This window comes from Porites lutea, chromosome 3 (assembly GCF_958299795.1).
Source record: "Porites lutea chromosome 3, jaPorLute2.1, whole genome shotgun sequence".
Lineage (NCBI taxonomy): Eukaryota > Metazoa > Cnidaria > Anthozoa > Scleractinia > Poritidae > Porites > Porites lutea.
In genome coordinates this window covers 3,158,506-3,180,220 of record NC_133203.1, presented here as the reverse complement: position 1 = coordinate 3,180,220, position 21,715 = coordinate 3,158,506, and the positions used below count along the sequence as shown (strand labels likewise).

General features: G+C 39.4%; 1 protein-coding gene and 1 pseudogene across 1 annotated transcript; both read left to right on the top strand.

Moving 5' to 3' along the window:
* Window positions 1-555: 555 nt before the first annotated feature.
* On the top strand, window positions 556-9,246 carry LOC140931447 (uncharacterized skeletal organic matrix protein 2-like). The gene is made up of 8 exons (XM_073381260.1): window positions 556-619; window positions 1,209-1,415; window positions 2,969-3,079; window positions 3,489-3,677; window positions 5,129-5,290; window positions 7,020-7,220; window positions 8,271-8,408; window positions 8,908-9,246. The coding sequence occupies exons 1-8, from the start codon at window positions 556-558 to the stop codon at window positions 9,045-9,047; spliced, it is 1,212 nt and encodes a 403-aa protein (XP_073237361.1). The 3' UTR covers window positions 9,048-9,246.
* Window positions 9,247-11,512: 2,266 nt separating this feature from the next.
* LOC140931446 (apolipoprotein L3-like) lies at window positions 11,513-13,196 on the top strand (annotated as a pseudogene).
* Window positions 13,197-21,715: the final 8,519 nt, after the last annotated feature.

Sequence of the window (21,715 nt, the reverse complement as noted above, 5' to 3'; positions counted from 1 at the left end):
CCTCTTTTTTTTCGTACTACAAGTTCTTTGCATATGCTTGTCATTTCGTACGGGAATTAGCGTGACCACGCTATGCCGCTAACTAGAAGGCTGAACTCAAAATACACGCTTACAAATTTTGGGAGAGAATATGTAAGATAGGATCACTTCAAGCGTGGAACTCAAGTAACTGTCTTGCTTAATATCACGGATGAGAAATAATTTTAGCGCGAAATTTCAGCTTTAATTTGTAATTTTACACGTGAAATTACAAAATTGCCAACTCAACGTTCCGTATATGTCTCAGTGCGAAGATGGCGTCAAGGTTTTAAAATGTTATGCATATGTCAGGGCATTAAAAGACGCTTTAGAAAACCTAAACACACGCAAGATCACACCAAGAAGGATTCTAAAAAAAGCGTGACAATTGTCTCCCATGAAATTTAAGCTTATAGGTAAAAGCCTCGGGAAATTATTAGAATTTGGACTAAACGTTCTTGAAATTGTTCCCTAATTTCACTCGTCATCATTTGACTAGTCATACTAATTTTACTTACTTAATTGGATATCTGGGACATGTTTTCGGAGAATGGCGGTGAAAGGATGACACAGGACGCGGTAACTGTATTTACACGAGAAGGTATTATATTAAATATTTTCAAATTGTATATTTTATAGAATCAGAGCTATGCGAGTTTACCGTGGACGTTTGTCATGTTTGGACCAAACCACTTGGTCTCTATCAGCCGTCAGCTGGAAAACGGATTAGCGATGGTCACATGTTCGCTTGTAGCCTCCCATGCAGACGTTCATGGGGCCTCGTCACCTGTTCCTTGCCCACGAACGTCTGCAGGAGGGCGCGTCACGAAGCCCTAAGAACCTCTGCGTGGGAGGCTAGTTCGATTGCGATCGTGTAATCAAGGGTACAGTGCTGTACACGTATAGCAGCGCTAGTCCCTTGTCCCTGTTTTGTAACGTTGGACTTAGGTACTAGTTTTTAACCTTCTCACTGCCAATTGTGGCTAAAGGCAAAATGGAACAAAATTTCCCAAATTTCATTTTGTAGTACCATGTGAAAGTACAGGCAGAGAGCTTTCATTTGAATGGTCAGATCATAGGATTTCGTCCACAGACTCAAACGTTAGAGCCACCTTACAAAACTCCCCTATTCACTCTGGCAGTGAAAGGATTGATAGCCTCTCTCGTCTGACTTTACTTCTCCCCTTTAGCTATCGTATGGGCAGCCTCTGGACCGTCGCAATGCCAGGAGTGTTTCGACGATAATGATGCAGAGTGCATTGAGGAACAAGAGCCACAGGATTGTAGCCGAGATTCGCGTTCACTTGGAACAACTCACTGTGGCTACGCCAAGATAAAGTATACGTCCAAATTTGGTATACGTGATAGGGTTTATAGAGGCTGTATTAATTGCGCAGGTACGTTTAGTAGGATAATTTTGGAAATAAAATATTACAGGAACTAGAATAATAATAATAATAATAATAATAATAATAATAATAATAATAATAATAATAATAATATAATCAAAAATAACTTTATTCATAGATTAAAAAAAAATAGACTATTTACAGATTCAAGAATATGAATATTAAAATATATACCCTATGTACATTCTTCTTGTGTACGAAAGAGAATTGTCGTAAAATGACTATCTAAAAACTACTAATAACAATTATAAAAAGCATCAAACAGTTAATAATAATAATAATAATAATAATAATAATAATAATAATAATAATAATAATAAGAAGAAGAAGAAGAAGCTCCCTCCTGAACAAGAGTGGCTATGGGTACAACACCCCCCATGGAAAGATCAGCCACCTCTTCTACATGGATGACCTGAAGACCGACGCAAAAAATGACGACTAACAAACTGGCCTGTTGAAAGACATCAAATCTTTCAGTGACGATATAGGCATGGAGTTCGGATTGGAAAAGTGCGCCAAGGCCACCTTCAAGAAAGGGCGACTAGGCCGACTCTAGTAACATCGAGCTCGACGTCAACATCATCATAGAGGACTTAGAACAGTAAGGTACCCACAAGTGCCTCGGAGTAAGCGAGGGAGACAGAGTCCAGCACTCTCAGATGAAAGAGAAGATCCGGAAAGAGTACTACCGCAGGATCCGGATGGAACTCCGCAAACAAACTGGAAGCCATCAACAACTTGGCAGTACCAGTGGTAACTTACAGTTTTAACGTCATAAACTGGACATTACAAGAGCTGGACAAACTTGATACAAAGGTTAGAAGGTTCCTGACAGTGTACAAGATGCACCACCCCAAATCTGACGTGGACAGGCTTTACCTGCCCAGAACTGAAGGAAGTAGAGGGCTCATACAACTGGAGCTTTCCTACAAGTCAACCACTATCGGTCTTGATAAATACCTCCAGGAGACGCAGGACACCCTCCTCCACTTTGTTAAAGACCACGACGACAAGAAATCCTTGTACTCCATCAGTAGAGATCATCTGGTTATGTAATGTATTCCCCTAAAAAGAACAAAGCCGTACCGAGCAAAGTGAAAGATAAGGCGGTAAAGAGCCCCAGCTTTAACACAGACTTTCTTAAACATTTCTTTGACGTGACAAATAAGTTAAATCTTAATCTAAATCAACACCTGTGATCTAACTACCTTTACTACTCGATACAGTTTCTGACATCATTTTGGCACGTCCTGTTCATTTCTTTGTGACAACTTTAATGGGTGCCAAAAAACTATCCAAGAAAGTTTGGTTAAATTATTATGACCCCATGACCACATTTCGAAACCACAGAAGCCTGTTGTCACTATATCTAGGTAAAAAGTAATAAACAAATAGTTACGATCGAAAAACTGTCACAAATGGGTTTGAAAAAAGTCGGAGAAAGAAGCTTAATAACGTTCCTAAAACTGCATTCAGTGGGTACATATTATGAAGATATAACTTGCAAAAGACACATTTATTTCTGACTTCATTGTTTTCAGATAAAAAGACAGCCTGTGCAATTATAGGTGGCTACATTAAATCACGTAGGAAAAGTCGCTTGCTGACATGTGATATCCAATGTTGCACAAGTAGCAACTGTAACGATGCAGGTAGTGTATGAAGCGTTTCGATCCGGGGGACCCCTATTATAGCCTATGCAGAGAGGATCCCTGCTCCGAAAGGAGAAAAGAAAGGGAAATCTGCCATTTCAGTGTGTAAAAAGGCCCAAAAGGACTGAAAGATGTTTTTTTTAATCGCTGTGAAAATGCTCAAAAATGACGAAGCCTTATAGTCAAATGAAGGACAACGTCATTTTAACTCAGCTTGTACTCCGGTCCACTTATTAATAGTGTCAAGTCAAAGGTCTCTCCCAACTAAATTAATCAAATTTAAAAAGGTGGTCTTGAAGACACTGAGTATCCCTCACCACCAAAAACTGAGCTAACTGAGCTCGTCGAAAGGTTCATTACTTGCCTCTTTTCACTGATATGTCAGATAATATGAACTTTTTCCTCACAGCTGCCGGTCTACCGACATGTACTCATTGCTTGGATACTTGCTCCAACAAGGATCCTCCCCAAGCCTGTTCCCTAAATCCAAGCTTTGGTTCGCTTGGGACGACTCATTGTGGCTCTGTAGTAGGTAGTTATCGGGATCGCTCCGGAAATGTTAAGGACTTGGCATATCGAGGATGTTTTGACTGCGCCGGTAAGTTAACAGGCAGTTTTCACCACACTGAGGCTTAGGGCCAGGGCTCTCTCCTGGGAACGAGATCGTCGAATCAAGTCACTAAGCAGTTTGACGTCAAAGAACTTTTCATGTATTCACAGTGTTAAAATTGCAATTAGTTTTGTTCTCGAACTTTCGCTTGTTAACTTAAAAGCAGGTGATTTTCACTTTTTTTGTCCAACCCCGACTTTAGGGCAACATTTGCAAAAACGAGCACCTAAAGGCGTTTTGAAGAGCCAATTTTTAGGACACTAGAGCAACATGTATTTTTCCCTAATGGCGAGAGTGTAGAGCCGAGTTTTTAAGCCACGCTTTACCGGCTGTGTGATTTGCCCATGCGTAATTCTTGTTAGGGACAAGCCCTAACAAGAATTTGCCCATAAATCGGACTTAAAAAGTTAAAAACGACTTATTAAAAGTCAGGCCGCTGTTGTTCGAAAGTGGGATAGCGCTATCCAACGGCTAAATCGCTGTCCAGTGGATAAGTATTAAGAAAACTGATTGCGTTATCCGCTGGATATTTATTTATCCAGTTGATAGCGCTGTCCACCTTTCCAGAATTTTAGTTTCCGAGGTTCTCTTTCAATCCGTTAGGTTGCTTAGGCCTGGTTCAGACGCCGTACTTTTCATGTGCCGAACCTAACTGAATAAGTTCGACTTTGGAGCGACACTGGCGTGACATCTGATTCAGACGGCGTACCGTGTGTCGAACCTAAGTTACGTTCGACAAAAGTTCGACAGACTCTGTCGAACTTAACGCTTTTGCCGCACCAAACTAAAACTGCCGTACCAAATTGATTCAGACGCCGCTCTTTTGCTGTACTTAATTCATCAGTTAGGTTCGGCACATGAGTGGAGCGGCGTCTGAACCGGGCCTTATGCAACTTGCGAGGATCTAACCTGGGTACCAGAGGTTTTTTCTGGCGTGCGACGAGGAGCTTTCGCCGAGCGGTCGGCCGACCGAAACCGGAAACCGCGCATGAAAAGTGTCTGGCATCCAGGGTAGCGAGGATCACATCCAAAATTAAGGACATTCCTGACAGAATCTCCTTAAGGATTTTTGGAAGGATGAAAGAAGGGAAAATTACTCAAATAGGCCATTTCCGAGTTCCCCAGGGTCTCTGTATCAAAACGAGGTTAGGTGCTCAACCTTTGATACGGAAATGATTTTTCATTCTTATGCAAATAAAACTCATTTCCTCAAGAAATCTGGAGCACCCAACCTCGTTTTGATACAGAGGCCTGGGGGGACTCGGAAATGGGCTGTTAAGCTACATAAAAGTGGTATTGTTCATATTGTTGCTTTCAAAGAGAAGTTCTGCTGCTCACGCTGCATTAAAAATCTTCCACTTCAGAGAGCCAGCTTACGTCGGTAAGTGTCTATATTCTTATCGCCACCTTAAGAAAACCAAGTGACATTTCTTAATCAGATAAAAAAGCGGCTTGTTTTGCTCTTGGTGGTTACTTGAAAAGAAAAACATCAGTGACTTTGTTGGAATGTGAGATCGACTGCTGCACTGGGAACAACTGCAACACACAAATACCGACCGGATCGCCATCAACCAATGCAGTCAAAGTATTTACAACAGCAGGTAATTAGAAGAAGGATGTTCTATTTTTCAAGTATCGTATTAGAGAAAAAAAGGAGGGAGAGGTGAATACTAAACGCATTCAATTCAATTTATTCAAAGGCATTCCATCTCCTTAATGGAGGACAGAGTTTTGCAGGTTAAACGGTTTAATTTTAAGTGAGTTTGGCCTTTTTTTGGAAGTGTACTTTTCAAGTGCGATTGTTGTTCACTACTACCATGCCACTACTACTACAGACTATTACTACTAATAATTGCTAATAATAATAACTAGAAATACGTGAATCGCAGAGCCTCGCGAAGCAGAGGCTAAACGCCAGAAGTAAGAAGAAAGGGAAAAAGCCGATAGGAAAAGGAAACTTTATTTATAAATATTAAAAAACAAAACAACAACCAAAAAAAAAAATAATGAAATAAAGAAGGAGAGAGGTAGTAGATCAGGAATCGAACCTCGCGCCCCCAGATTGGCGCGTTTTCTCCTTTACAACTGCTCTACTGAGGGTCACGATATAAGCACTATTAAAAGTATTTGACGTAAACCCTTTTCCATGGAACTTCCTCCGGCAAAGGCAGTTTAAAGCTTAACGAGCCGTATTAAACACGAATTCAAAGATATATTTCAGGAAAATAACCGAGATATTGACAGTCAAAAACGAATTTTGTCTACGGAGTAGGACGCAAAACATGTTTTCTTTTCCCGATTTCCGCTGTTATTTTGAAGTTAATGGTCCAAATCACATCCATTTTCTGTTAAAGGTACGAAATTTATCACCAATGACATTTCTTGTCCCCTTAAATGGCGGCTAAAGCAACCGGGCAAGTTTTGTGGCGGTTTTGTTTACACGCTGTCTTGTTGCTAGGCACCTGCGTTCGCCCAAACCGATAGAGAGAGAGATTTTTGACCAAAGCAAGATCACGCCTCGCTTAGCGATTGTTGTGCGCGTTGCCGCGCGCTGCATGCGCTACAAATTTATAAACTTGTTTCGCTCGCGGACTTACGGCCACTCGCTTCGCGAGAGTAACAATAATAATAATCATAACCATGATAATAAAAGAGACGAATAAGAAAGAAAACATGAAAAAGTAAAAGTAAATGAACACTATTCACCTGCGAGCCAACCAAGGGCTAGTCAGGCACAAGGCTCTGTTTACTTATGTAGTGCATAGCAAAGAGGATTATAGTTCTTAAAAAACTGAAGTAATCTAATCTATCTAATTTGGTAGAGGAAAGAGAGATAGAAAAGGCGCATGAGAAAAGGGAGAAGGTAGTCTGGATGTATTAGTAGGAGACTTAGGCTATGCTAACACTATACCACATAGCTTTTTTTTGCCGGCTTGAAAACCATACTGGAACGATAAGAATGATGATTTCGGTGCGATGTCTCTTAACTGAGCGAAGCTGTACCGCGCCGATCTGGAAAAAAGAGACTGACTCACATATCAGATAGGTGTTCATGATATGGCGAATAGAATTTCGCGTCGGCACAAAAATGCTACCCCGTATAGTGTGAAGATAGCTATAGTGTGAATGAGTTAACATATATAGGTAATCAAAAAAGGTGACGCCTCGAGTGATCTTACCTTTTACCTTAAAATATATCAACTCTCTCTCCCTTTCTCTCCCCTCCCCCCCACTCTCTCTATCCCATTTCCAACGCTCGTCCCTTATTTTTCATTAGTGATTAATTGTTAACGGACACGTTTTGTTTTCTTTGTTTTTTCATTCTTTTAGCTTCTGGTCCGAAACAGTGTTTTTCATGTCTAGGAACTAATGCGACCAGCTGTTCGCGCTCAAAGAGTCGGCGGACCCAGATTTGCGCCAATGATTCATTTTCACTCGGTACTTCTCACTGTGGTGCTGCAGTGGGTAAATATCAGGATAGCAAAGGAAATATCGTGGATACGTTTGTTCGGGGATGCATAAACTGTGCTGGTAGGAAAAATGATTTTACCCTTTGCCCAGAATGATTGTTGTTACGCTAATTATTCTGATTAATTCGAGACTTGAAACTCGTAAATTAAAATAAGTTCGCATATTGAGAATGGCTTTACAATGGCGCTGAAACATTTTATTTTTTGCACTTATTTTTTACTCGACCGGTGATGTGTGAGAATATTCCAATATTGGCAATGCAATAGACAAAACGTTTTTTTTTTTTGGACAGGAATTATATTTACAGTTGATTCTCTCTTAACAAATTTTAAACTTAAAACAGTAAACTGATCCTTACGGCAGGGAAAGTGATAGAAAAAATGAAGGAAGAAAACAAAAATAAAGTTGTGAATTATATTTGGGCAAATATAATTCACCAGCTTCTTTTTGTTTTCTTTCGATACTTTAAGAATTAAGTTTAAAATTTGGTACTCAAGATTTTACTGATCCAGGTCTACTAAAGATCTGGTGGACCGTCACTGGTTTGTGGTTGTGATTTTGCCTTCACAAGCGTTTCTCTCTTAACAGTTCCCCTATGGCATCGCTGTAAAACGGACACCTAGAGTTGGTCCCTACCTTTCGTTACTCCCTTTATTTGACTCTCTATAAGATGGACAGCTCCCTAAAGGTTGATTATTTTCCACTGACGCGTTTTCGGCTACGTACGTTAACGCACGTAAATTTTAATCCACGACGTAAATAATATAGAGGCAAGATAAAATGTGATGAGCTTAAACAAGAAGTTGAGCGAGGTTCAACCTTTTACGCTTACGAGTGACCTTCCATACATTCTCTCTATTTTATTCATCCCCGTAAAATTTACGTGCGTACGCACGGAGAAATTACGCGACAGTGGAAATCCACCCCAAGACGGACACTAAGTGTCCGCCTCAGAAAGAGTTGACTGTAGTTAATTAAGGTTGGGAGACAGGAGGTTCTCATGCTGAAGGCACAAGCTAAAACAAATATAAAAAGTTTTTTGGTATTATTCCCTTTTCATAAATTCAACAGAAGTCTACTTTTTTTTTCTTTTTTGATCGATGATTACAGATAAGAAAGCGGCTTGTGCGGCTGTGGGCGGTTTTTTCAAAGGAGACAGAAGGCAAAGGTTGACCCAGCTGGAATGCGCAGTCGAGTGTTGCACCAGTGATGACTGTAACAAAGACATCATCCCAGTCTTACAAACAGGTACTTTGTACGTGTAACTGAAACGTTTTGAAACCCGTCTACGGTAATATAAAGATTAACTGAAAAACAATAAATAAATATTAAATAAACTGCGCGCAACAGAGCATTTTGGACCTTCGACTAGGTGTTTGGCTGTTTGTACTAAGGCACTCTTCCAAGTTTTTTTTTTATACCTTCCTTAAATAAACAGATTTTAAAGGAGAACTTAGACTAAAAGACGAGGAGTTTTTTTTGTCAGAAATACAAGACGTCATAATGCACTATTTCGTCATTTCTTCAAGTTTTGGGTAAATTTTGCTCGGCCATTGATGAGGTAAGCGTTCAGCTAAAAGCCTAAAGTTCAGCTGCTCTATGCATGTATTTCTCGGAATAAAAAAGAAAATTAGAAAAGATGGTTGTTTCAGTGAAATAACGTCACTTATGAACCGTGCCTAGGCTTAGCCGAGGCTACGAGTTTTATTTATCCGTTACCTTAATATATATATATATATTTTTTCAGGAATCAGTCCATCGCCATCATCAAGTTCCGCAAACAGTGGTCCATCACTAAGTTCTGTTGCTAGCAGAGAAGGGCACTGGGTCATGATAAGAGCTTTGCTCTTCTCAACTGCAGCTCTTTTTGCCTTTTATCAAGTTTAACAGGGACAGTAGCACACAAAAGCTCTGAAAGCTAAACGTAATTCACCTACTAAACTTCAACATAAATTGTACAACGACACCTTTCTGGCAAATATAGTCCTTTCTCGCTTGAAAAGTAATCGCCAGCGTAAAATCCGGCAGTGTTTTCTTGCGCTGTTCCAACAGATTCAGTTTTTGGTCACTATCGTGTGTGTCCATACGTAGATAAGCCTAAGTGGACTAAAACCCGATCCAAAATGATGTATAAGCATAAGAGTATTTTAACACTGAGCTATAGGGTGTTTTAACTAACCATATCTCTAATTATAGCACTTTGTGTACAGTGGTCCATTAAACAAACGTGTTATTTCACGGAGACACTGCTTGCCTCATTAGTCTCGCTTGCTTGAGCAAAGCGAGAATCTTAAAATGCAATCGTCTTTTTTTTTTTTTTGGCGGTGGGACCTAGTTTGTAGACCCCGCGTTCCTAGCGAAGACCGTGGAAACTGGGGATAAGAATCATGACGACTTTCATTGTATGGAAATGAGTCTCGTGATGAGAATGCAGTTTATTTCGGCGATGACTGAAATGACGCATGTAAGTTTGGCAATGCCGTAATTTTCCTCGAATGGAGGCCCTTGATTTTCGTGTAATTATGGACGACATGCAGGCACATCCCCAAGCAGGATGAGAAAATATTATAGCGGGGAAATCCTCAGGATTTTGTGGCTTTTTAAGGCGTTACGTTTCTCAGAATATTGTCGCAATTACAGGAAATGTACGGTTAAATAGATTCACTTTGTTTTATGTATTTAATTGATAGATTTTCGCAGTTGTTACGATGTGAAGTCGTGTTGCACTTCATAAATACTTGAGATATGAAGTATCCACTGTCACGTAATTTTTATGTGCGCACGTGCGTAAAATTTGCGTTCGCAAATAAAATAAAGGCAATGTATGAAAGGCTGCACGTACAATTATGAAAGCGTAAAAGTAGAAACTCGCTTAATTTTGACGTTTAATCTCAATACTTTGTCTTACCTCTATTTGATTTACGTGATTAAAATTTACGTGCGTTAACGTGCGGAGCCAAAAACGATCACTTCAGTGGTCGAAAAAAAAAAGAATAATCTTAATGAGCAAAACTTCAAGGTTTACTGGAAAATCAGGATCGAGGATCGAGGATCGAGAAATCAGGGATCAAGGATGGTTAAAAAGAACTTGAATATAAAATAAATAAATAAATTGTGGATCAGTGATGATGTGGGCCGCAGACTGTAGATAAATTTCACAGAACATAATCCCGTTCGCTGTACTGAACGCTAAATTCAAGTAAACTAATCCGAGTCTGTCTGAGTCAGTGATTGTTTTGACATGAAAGTGAAATTTTCCGGTAAAATGAAACGCTTTATCCTGGTGATACTGTAATACAAGAAAAAACTTTTAACAGTTTTAAATTTTTAAGTGTACATTTGCTTTCAATACTCCTTATTTTTCTTGTAATTGTTGTATGCACGACCCCACCAGCAATGCTGATCTTTTTATCGTGCCATAAACTAAGGTTCTTACCTAACCACCTACCTACCTACCTACCTGTTTATCTATCTATCTATCTATCTATCTATCTATCTATCTATCTATCTATCTATCTATCTATCTATCTATCTACCTATCTACCTATCTGTCTGTCTGTCTGTCTGTCTGTCTGTCTGTCTATCTATCTATCTATCTATCTATCTATCTATCTATCTATCTATCTATCTATCTATCTATCTATCTATCTATCTATTTATCAATCTATCTATCCATCTAAAATGCATGCTGTGTACAACTCTAAACATTGTACTCTGAGACTGTACGGAGATATTAAAAGTAGATACTAAGTAGCTATGGAAAATGTCATTACTTTCATGCGATATTGATATCCTATAAAACGGACAACAAATTCAACAGGAATACGCGCGAACTGAATTAGCTGTGTGTTGTATAAGGTTCTGTTCAACTTACACTTTTTTCCTGTGCTGAACATATACTGTACCGAACCGTATCTTGGTCCGGTACAAAGAAGCTATGTATATTTATACTGACAGAGTCATGGGCCCCTGATACCGATAAAAATCATCGTTCAATTTTTCCAGTGTAGAATCCCTGAAAGAGCACTCCTCAATGGAGCAATATCAATATGTAGAAGGTTTTCAAAGGTTTCACACCGGTTTGAGGCTAAGATGTGCGGCCTATCTCTCCTTGCAATTTTTACTTTTTGAGTATATACATTATGACATACAACACTCGTTTTGTATTCCAAACGAAAAAGTAGTATAACGGCACCGGGGCCTTTGACAACAAAACTCATCTCCAAGCAAGCGAGACTCAACGCTACTAAGAGCGTTCTTGTTTGTAGTGGTCTGTGATGTCACTTTTGAGTCTGACAGATTCTAACACCACGATGATTCCAAGCCGTTAATTGCAAAGCAACAACAACAAGATGCTTTTGTTAACAATAAAACATTACATTGAAGATGTAAAACAGTGAATAGATGATAATTAACGACAAAAGCACTTCCCTGTGCTTGGCTTTTGTTTTTGCTTCCCGCCTGTTCTTGTAAGGCTTTCGATACCCAGGTGAGAGGCGGGGGAAGGGGACGGGGAATTACATCTTTTACCGTTCATTAAGAGAAAATACGCATTCATTTGCGTCAAACGGCGACTAATAGTGCGATGATACATTCATTAGCGCGAAAAAACGAACATTTGCGCATAAATCAGATTCAACAACGATTTTTCCATTTTAATCAACATTCAATAACATTTCGCTCTCCATTTCGCAGCACTCTCCACTATCTAAACGCCTGGAAAAAGCTAAGAGCTGACCGCAGGCAGGTGAATGCCATTTTTTGTTGATCGCAACATTCAAAACGAAAAATAAAACGCAAAATAAAACTGCAATGTAGCTTCTACTTTTCTATGTGAATTATTGTGGCAGAGAACTTTAGCCAAGAAACATAGAGCTTTCTTTCTTTTTTTGGCAGTAGCTGTACCCACAGAGGTAAAAAACAAGGACGATACCAGTGAGATGCTCGAAAACCGCGAATCATTCATCGTTGACCATATCACTGCGCAATTTGATCAACTGCGCAAACTTCGAGAGGAATTACACGACGCTTTTCTACGCTGGATACCAATAAGAACACGCACTAAAGAACAATTAGAAGAACTAGCCACAAAGGTACATGAACATCACAGAAAGGTGAATATTTTAACCATAACGGGAGCATCCATGGGTACCATAGGAGGGATCCTGTCAGTTGCGGGCCTCATTGCTGCACCCTTTACATTTGGGGCAGGGATCGTAGTGTCCCTTGTTGGGGCAGGAATAGGTGGCGCGGGAGGACTGGTCATGTTTGGTTCTTAAGTCCTTGAGATAATCTTAGAAAAGTTAGGACTCAAAGAAGTGCAAGCGGCAATTGAGGACGATCGTGAAGCTTGTAGTGAGCTCCAGGAACAGTTAGACTCCTTGGAGAACTTCATCTCTAGCTTAGCAGAGTTGCTTAAACCGCTGCATGATGACGCGGTTTTGCTCAGAGAATTAGAAGGAAGTGGATTTGAATTTCTTAGTCAGCGGATATTCTATGAAGAGATCGGCACGTCCACCGAAGAGAGAGTAGAATTCGGTGCCAGGTTCTTCAGAGCAGCCACTTCTGCAGCCACAATATCCGCATCAGCGGCCGGTACTGCAGGCGCTGTAGCCAGAAGTGCGGCTATTGCGGGGACTCGCACAGCACACGTTGCTGGTTCTGTAATCAGCGTCGCTCTGTTGCCGCTGGATATCACGTTACTGGTCAAATCATCTTTGGAGCTGCATCGTGGATCCACATCTGCTGCTGTACAAGATATCCGGCGGATTCTTGACGAACTTGAATGCCCAGATAGAGGGGAGATCGAAGGTTTGGTGGAGAGCTTCACTGATGAGAAATTTACCGAGGCGTACAATAAGATGGACGATGATAAGGAACAGGAGCAGAATCGAGACAGTGATGATAGTAACGAGCAGGATAAACAAAATGATGACGTAGATAAACGACAAGGAACAGAAAAGGAAATATTACTTCCAAGTGATAGTTAACACAAAAACAAAAAGGTTTTGAAAATGATAGAGATATTGCTGCAGACGACGCTGTTACAATAAATAATAAATGCACGTCAAATTTTCCCCTTCCAGGATGTAACGTTTTGACTCAAGCAAAGGAAAAAGTTATACATGTTGTAGTAAATGTAGTAAGTGTATCGTGTTAATGCGAAGAGTCAAATAATATTAAAATGTGTATCATAAATGACTGGTTAAGTTTGGTGAACCTACGATCCCATGAGTCCATAAACACTTATACAAATATCTAGAGAGGGCGGAATAGCTTCCACCTACACTCTCTTTCCTTGTTATCCCAGAGCGGATTAGGGAGACTACTCTCTCTTCTCTCATGTGTTGAAGTATCAATTGGATTCATCTTGTGTGATCATGCCCTTAATTCTCATGACCACTCTGTTTATAAAGCAGTGATATTAGAAGGAGAAATTTGACGCTGATCACTCTTAGGGCTTAAAGAGTTTCTTTCGTGTTTAAGTCTTCCCCCAAAACTGGAGGACCGTTGCGTGACGACAAAGAGAACTGATGAATACTAAGACTGGGTCACGAAACCGCGTAAAGAAAGGATCATTTTGTCTTAAACATGTTCAGGGTTTGAAGGACTCCGCGGCACATCCGCACCCAAACTTCCTTCAAGCGCGTCCCCCCCCCGCCCCCCGCCCCAGGATAAAAACATGCGTTTTTTTAACAGTACCCTGGTGCTAGTTTCTCTTTACCGGGAATCTTGGATTTAAGCTTAATTGTTACTTCTTATGTTAGCAGGTGTGTTAGCCAATAACAAAAGTCAATAACAAAAGCGGTCGCTGCAGTTTACAGTTTCTGAAGGTGAGTTGGTGAAATCTTGCCTTCTGACTCCGGTAAGGGCGCTGATTTCAAACTATTCAGGGCAGGATTTCTTGTTACTTGATCAGCAAAAAAGGTTTTTAAACTCAACTAATGGGGAGGCCCTTCCTTTATTCAGTTATTGGCCAAAATCGAAGCTCTGCACTTTATTTTGGGTAGAAACAACCGATCCACCTTGAAACTACCTCAAGTAGGTCTGGATCCGTTACGGTTTATATACAAAGCTTTACATCTGAGCCGAAGATAAAGTATCTGTGCGGTAAAAGGGGGTGCATACACCCCTTTCCCCTTCCCGTGCAATCCCCTTGCTAGACCCATCCCTGCTTTTTCTGTCCCAAAAGCAGTTTGCCCCGCATTTTGGTGGATGCACAGATTGATTTAATAAAAAGGGAGGCCAGGCCGACATCTATAATATTGGTCTAACAGAACTTTAATCATATCAAAAACTAAACTTATATACAAGGATGAATAATTACAGGAAAGCTAAACATGATGTATCAGTCACCTTTAGAAAAAGCCATAACTGCAAAATAGAATTCTAAGATGACGCTTACTGTAAATCAGTGAAACCATGATTATCACATTATACTAATAACATTCCTAAAGGAAAATGTCTTCATATGTAGCTGTATGTTTAGTTATCTAAGTTGAATATATATAAATGTCCATCAACTTGTTCTAGTCTTCATTATGGGTCATTAATACACTTTTTTTTTTAAATCACACCCTGTTGCTATGTAAAGCTATAGTAGTGACCAAACAAATTTTCTCTTCTCACAAAAACCCACACTATTATTAAGAAAAAAAAAAAACAATATATAAACGGATACCTAAGAGCTTCGAGATTGCTTAGAAGTTACCTGATTGCCGAACTCAAAATACTTAACTTCTTTTAAAAAATCGAAATATAATGTCAAAGAATGTAGCTCAAATTATTGCTGTTCAGAAAAATATATTTACACATGCTTAGATAAATACTTTATAGTTTATTTTCCTTGCTTTTGCTTGCCGGGTTATTTAGTTATCTCTAAGGTCTAAGATTTGTTTCTTCTGCAGTTATTTCGTGTGACTGCTGCCAGTGAAGCGTTTTATACATCCATCAGTTATCTTATTGAGCCTTAAGTTTAGAAAAAGCAACATTGATTGATCTTTAAGTTGTTTAGTTTGTAGTTAGTATGGTGTTAATCAGTTATCTGATTAAAAGCGAGGTTTAATCTTTTTAGTTCGCAAAAACCCTGATTGTGTTGGTTGCCAGGTAACAACTTCGCAATCTCAATACATCCTAGCGACTGAAGGTTGTTGCTCCAAAAAGTGAGAAACATACTTTACAGATTCTGACTACACTATCACGAAACATTCAATGTGAAATAGTTTATTGAGGAATGGTCAGTCAGTCATCCGACAACAACAATGTGTCGTAACATATACTTATTACAACATAGAATATGCTAGCAAGTCTAACTTGAAAAGCTTGAAAAATTAATTGTACCACGCCAGATACGAAAAACCACTAAAAAACCACTCTTTAGATGTGGCCAAAAAATATGTGGAAACGTATTCCCCATCTAATGCAATGGCACGGAACCTCGGGGAAGAGGTACAAACAAACGCATAACTCCATAGAAAAAATTCAACTAAATTGACAACAGCAAACAGAAAGACTGACTGAGCTAGAATGATTAATATTCCCCGCTAAGACATTAAATACTCAAAACTCTCCCCTGAGAATACTAAAACCTCTCAATCGTGCCATCAGAATAGCAATTTCTGACTAATTCGTTCCTAGTCACTCAACCGTCAGAAATTACATTTTATGTTCATTGAGTTTAGGAGATTTTTCCCTTTATCAGTTATGTTGTTATTCCAGAGGTTTAAGCTGTTTAGTTTGCAGTTTGTGTGTGTGAGTGCTGTACATAAATGTTTAACTGCTTCATCGGTTATTTTTTTACCTAAGAGGTTTAAGCTGTTTAGTTTGCAGTTAGTGTGTGTGAGTGCTGTAGATAAATGTTTAACTGCTTCATCAGTTATTTTGTTAAACCCGATGTTTAAGCTGTTTAGTTTGCAGTTAGTGTATGTGAGTGCTGTACATAAATGTTTAACTGCTTCATCAGTTATTTTGTAACCTAAGAGGTTTAAGCTGTTTAGTTTGCAGTCAGTGCGTGTGAGTGCTGTAGATAAATGTTTAACCCCTTTATCAGTTATTCGGTTACTAATAAGGTTTAATTTTTTTAGTTCGCAAAAACCCTGATTGTGTTGGCTGCCAGGTAACAACTTCGCAATCTCAATACATCCTAGCGACTGAAGATTGTTGTCGGTTAAATCAAAATCCAAAATTCCTTCAACAGATTTAAGTGCATGCACTAATGCTAAACAGTCGAGAGGTGACAGGTTACACCGCCTAAAATCAAGCGCATTACAACCAATTTTCACCAGTTTCTTTTGAACTTCTCGATCAGAGGCATTGTTCTCATACATGCAATTGAATAGCGTCACCACTAAATCCCCGTCTTCATCAGCTGGCCAACAGGTCCGCGTCTCAGTTCGTTCCTCTGAATCTTCATTCATCTTGATTTCAACTTTGTCGGTAACAGTTTTTGAGGGAAGAAGGTTGCTGAAAATATCTGTTGATTGTTCTCCTTTTTCAGCCAGTAGTCCAGCCACAAACTGCATCACAACCTTACACGCGCCATCCTGGATGTGATCAGAAACAAACTTCTGCAGGTCTTCGGAACTGTACGTGTCCACCAAATACTTCGCCGCCAAGAACTCCTGTATCGTCAGGTGTAAAAAGCAATATTGCGGTCTTGGCTCAGCTAAAGGACGGTCTCTATTATCAGGTAAACGGTGAAACAAGCCATTACTCTCTAGGTCTTTAACTTCGTGTGATTCAAAAATTAGTTTTCCCTCTTTAATTCCATCAAAGGCAATTTTTCCCAGACGTGCAAACACATCTTGCACATCGGAGGAAAGTTCCTTAAACTTCTTTAGAATAAATGGTTGACCTTCGGCTTTATCGTGGCGATATTGATTATCATCGTAACTAAAGTAAAACATCTTGATTGCAGTTGAGTATATTTGTGTCAGTCTTCCAGTAGTGTTACCAAGCAACTCTAACAAGCACGAACAAATGATGTAACAATTCACAGGAATGTAGCAGAAGGCCAGAAGGTTTAAGTTACTGGTGATGTGTTGCTTTATGGTTTCCGCTTTGTCCCCCTTTCTTGTAAACTTTTGTACATAATCTTCCACTTGTTCAGTTGTAAATCCCAGAATTTCAACTGTTTTGTCAAAGTCAAGACTTCTGATACATGACACGGCATTGGGTCTTGTAGTCGTTAAGACTGTCGCACCGGTAAGAATTTTTCCCGATACTATTTTCTTCAACAGCAAATGGACAGGCATCCTCTCTTCTTCACTGTTTCTGTACGGAACGTCATCTTCATTGATCTTAGTCCTACCAGAATATTCGTCAAATCCATCAAAAATCACCAGTACTTGTTCTGGGTTGTGAAGGATGTAGTTCCAGATATTTTCGGAGAGAGCTGTTGAATACTCTGAGTGATCTAGAAGGTCGCGAAGATTTAGGGCTTTGTTTATAGAGTTAAACATCCTCAACTTAATGAGGAAAGCGACATTAATATCTATTTGTGATTTCTGTGTTTCACTGATTAAATTATCGGACGCCCAGTCGCGAAGAATCTTTGTGCTAAACATGGTTTTTCCAATTCCAGGACGACCGACAACAAGAATCTTCTGCTTTTCAGCATCGAAAATATCTCCTGGCCGTGTTGGTCGCAAATTTTCATTGGCTTTGTGGTACTCTTGTAGTTGTTCCAATCTGTCTCCAGAAAAGTCATACTCAGCTCTCCCCTCATAAACAATTAAATTGGTGAAGATTTCGTCAAGCTTCAGATCTCGTTTAGGTCCTTCGCCTGGTTTATGAAAAGGTGATTTAAGATCTCTGTAAGGTCGTTCGGTGACTTCTCGGACATGTTTCTTCATGGTGCTCAACTCTTGATGTTGCACTTCTGCTGGAGAAGCAATTGAATTTGATTTGAGATAATAATTATGGAATTGCAGGCCCTCTATCAAACTTTCTACATTTTTTCCACGTAAATAGATATGGAGAGTCTCGCTAAATATAAGAAACGCAAACGTTCCACTTACAATGATCACGGCATAAGCCCAGAAGGTTTTCTTAACTGTTTGTTGATTACGGTCAGCTCCCGAATGTTTCAAGCCAACGAATCACGCGAGATATGCAGCCAGGAGGGGGGTCGAGCCAAGCTTTACTAACTACAGTGGAACCCCGTTAATGCGACCGCCGTTGGGCCATAAAATCCTGGTCGTAATAACGAGGTGGTCGCATTAACGGGGTCTTCAAAATAATAAAATGACTCAATGGTTTTTCCGTTTGGTTTGAAAGAATATGGCCGTAATAACGAGGTGGTCTTATAAACGGGGTGGTCGTAAGGCGGGGTTCCACTGTAATTAAAGCCACGGTTTGAACCAGTTCAGGGCAATTATTTCTACATGTTTTCTTCGAGTTAAGATAAATGATAGTATGGAGTGTTTTTTGATCACTTACTTTTTGTTAGACAAATTATTTCATTTTATTCTTGAACTGAAAATTTTGTTTCCCTTCAAGATGCATTAAAGTAAAAAAGTAAAATAATAATAGAAAAAGTAATGAGTCTGAGAGTCTATAAAAACAATCAACAGACTCTGGCCTAATCTATTTTTGACCTGATTTTTACCTGGTGTTTGTGAGGTATCTGTATCAGAAGATTCTTGTTTGGAACTGCTACCTGATGCAGTTTTTGAGGGATCTGTGTCAGGAGATCCTTGTTTGGAACTGCCACCTGATACTTGTGACGGATATGTATCAGGAGATTCTTGTTTAATGGAACCGTCACCTGAACAACAAATAATGTGAATGAACAAGACTGTCCAGGCTAAAAATTCCCCACCACATTTACATCGGTGCAAATTTTCATAGGCTCGATTTTCGCCGTCTCCCGGGTCCGGTCTTATTTTCCCGAACAGCGGCTGGTAATCGAGCCTAAAATTTTCAGAGATAACAGAAATTGTTATGCTCTTTCAATATTTGTAGATTTTATGTTATTAGCTTCATCAGATAATAATAAGCATATGTTAATGAGGCCAAAAATGTAAACAAGGATTCGCCTATTGGTTATAGTCAGTTCGGGACGCCTTTGGTAATATGAAAGGAGAATCTAGCAGCTGATTAAAATTGTTACTTGTGGCTTTTTTCCAGCCATCTATTTCATTACAGTCTGAGGATGGCAAGATACAAAAATTATTAACTGCCTATGATTCGTCACATCCATAGGCAGATTTGCTTCAACTTAAAGAAGCATAGGGTGGCGAATGCAATGAGAAGTGTCAAGAAATGCAAAGGATTTTTCTGGAAATTTGTAAGTTTTTATGAGTTTCTAAAAAATTGATTAAGGCTGTTTGACAGGATAAGAACTTTGCAACTGGATCAACAGGGGGACCCGCCGCGGCGGGGGTAATATCCTTTGTCAAAACTGGGAGCCCCCAGGCAGGAACAGGGGACTTTGCAGGTCTGATATGGTAATAATTACTGCATCAGGCCTGCAAAGACTCCATTGTAAACTTTACTCATTTCCAAGCGGCGGCTTATGGCCACGTTGATTAAATGCATATATACATCTAACTGTTATTATGGAGCTTAAACAAAGATGTGTTTGAGCGACGCACATCAACCGGAAGTGTGGCATTTTTCCTTTCAAAATGCCTTAAAGCTACCAAATTTGTATTTGTAAGTGTCTTTTCTCTCATAGAGATGATTTGCCTGGAAATTTGGTCAACATCACACCCCAACATTGCAAAAAGACCACTTCCAGTTGACGTTCATCACTCAAAATTGTGGTTGCTTAAGCTCCTAATAAGCCAAACAAAACATACGTAGCAACAAGGAGGGTTGTCCAATACTGTCGACTAGAATCCAGTCGTATCCCCTTGCTTTCCATCGGAAAACGGGACGTCTAGTGGTGTAAAGTTCTACCAAGTGTATTGGATCCATTGGACACGAACAGATTCCGATGGAAAAGTTCGTTTTCTATTCGTGAGAGACTTAGAAAAATTCCTCTCATGTTGGATGATGGGGTGGAAAGTCGTTCCGATGGAGTCCATCGGATCCATTGGAAACGCATAGATTCCAATGGAAAAGTTCATTTTCTTTTCGTGAGAGACTTAGAAAAATTCCACTCATGTTGGATGAGGGGGTGGAAAGTCGTTCCGATGGAGTCCATCGGATCCATTGGAAACGAATAGATTCCAATGGAAAAGTTCATTTTCTATTCGTGAGAGACTTACAAAAATTCTACTCGTGTTGGATGAGGGGTTGGAAAGTCGTTCCGATGGAGTCCATCGGATACATTGGATACGAATAGATTCCAATGGAAAAGTTCATTTTCTTTTCGTGAGAGACTTAGAAAAATCCCAACCATGTTGGATGAGGGGGTGGAAAGTCGTTACCACAGACACTTATGGGCCGGTTATTTAAACGAAGTCTAACCTAAGCCGCGGTTTAACAAATCTTTGGACCTCCAGATCTCTTCCTGTAGTGGCTTATTTTAAGAAGATAAATGCTTTTCTAGCTAGTCTACTCTATAATGCTTTCATAAAACTATCACAATAAATGGTTTAAATAAAACGGTTGGGCAAATTGAAAATGGCTTAGAACGCAGTTTTGTTACACACTGGCTAAACTACATTTAAATAACTGGCCCTCTGTTTCCCCAATGTAAGTGTGTGACAACATTTAGAGCATGGAAATCAAGCCAAGCCATGTGATAGTGCTCCAGAGAATACTATAAATTTTAAGGTTATGATGGGTAAATTGCTATGGGAACATACCTCTTCATTCACACTGGGGGAAAGCAAAACACAAGCTAAAAGGAATTTACTGTTCCTTCTTAAGATGTAGTACCACTGTCTAATATTCAGCCTAAAAGCTACAATCCTGCATTGAAAGTCTTTTGAACAATGATTCAGTATTTGTAATTTATTTGTAATTTTTTTTTGCCCTGGCTCATAGAAAGGTGCTACCCTTTTGAAAAATACCCTGTACTAAATCTATCACTGTTTTCCCACACTCTTACATATTGAAACTGCATGCATGTATCCAACAAATGTTCTGTAGGGTGCAGAATAGGGTTGGGCATGCATGATTTTACATGAAGAACACAAATTAACTCCAACTTATTATAAGAATTTTGTCCATGATTGTAGCTTTTCTCAACAAAGGTATGATTTATACCAATCCAACAGAGCCTGAGGAAGGGTAAGCCTTGCTGGAAGCAGTGAAATATTGTTTCAACATGGGAAGAGAAATTTCATATCTCCAAGCGGTCATGCAATATGTTCCATTTATTTTATACCAGAAGAAATACTTAGCCATTTCATTTATTAAATAAATAATGTTTTTTGCTGTAAAAGGTGTGATTTGTTATGTACCATAGCAATGGTGATCTTTACGTACAAAGATAACATGTTATTTTGACATGTGAAGATGTCATGTTTTCGAACGCAAGCTCACCTGTTATTTCATTGGCATTTATAAAAATATAATAAAAAGCATATTTTCTTTCATTTTTCTGGATTTGGCCCTTATGGAAGAGATCTGGAATCATCCAGCTTCAATTTCTGTCTACG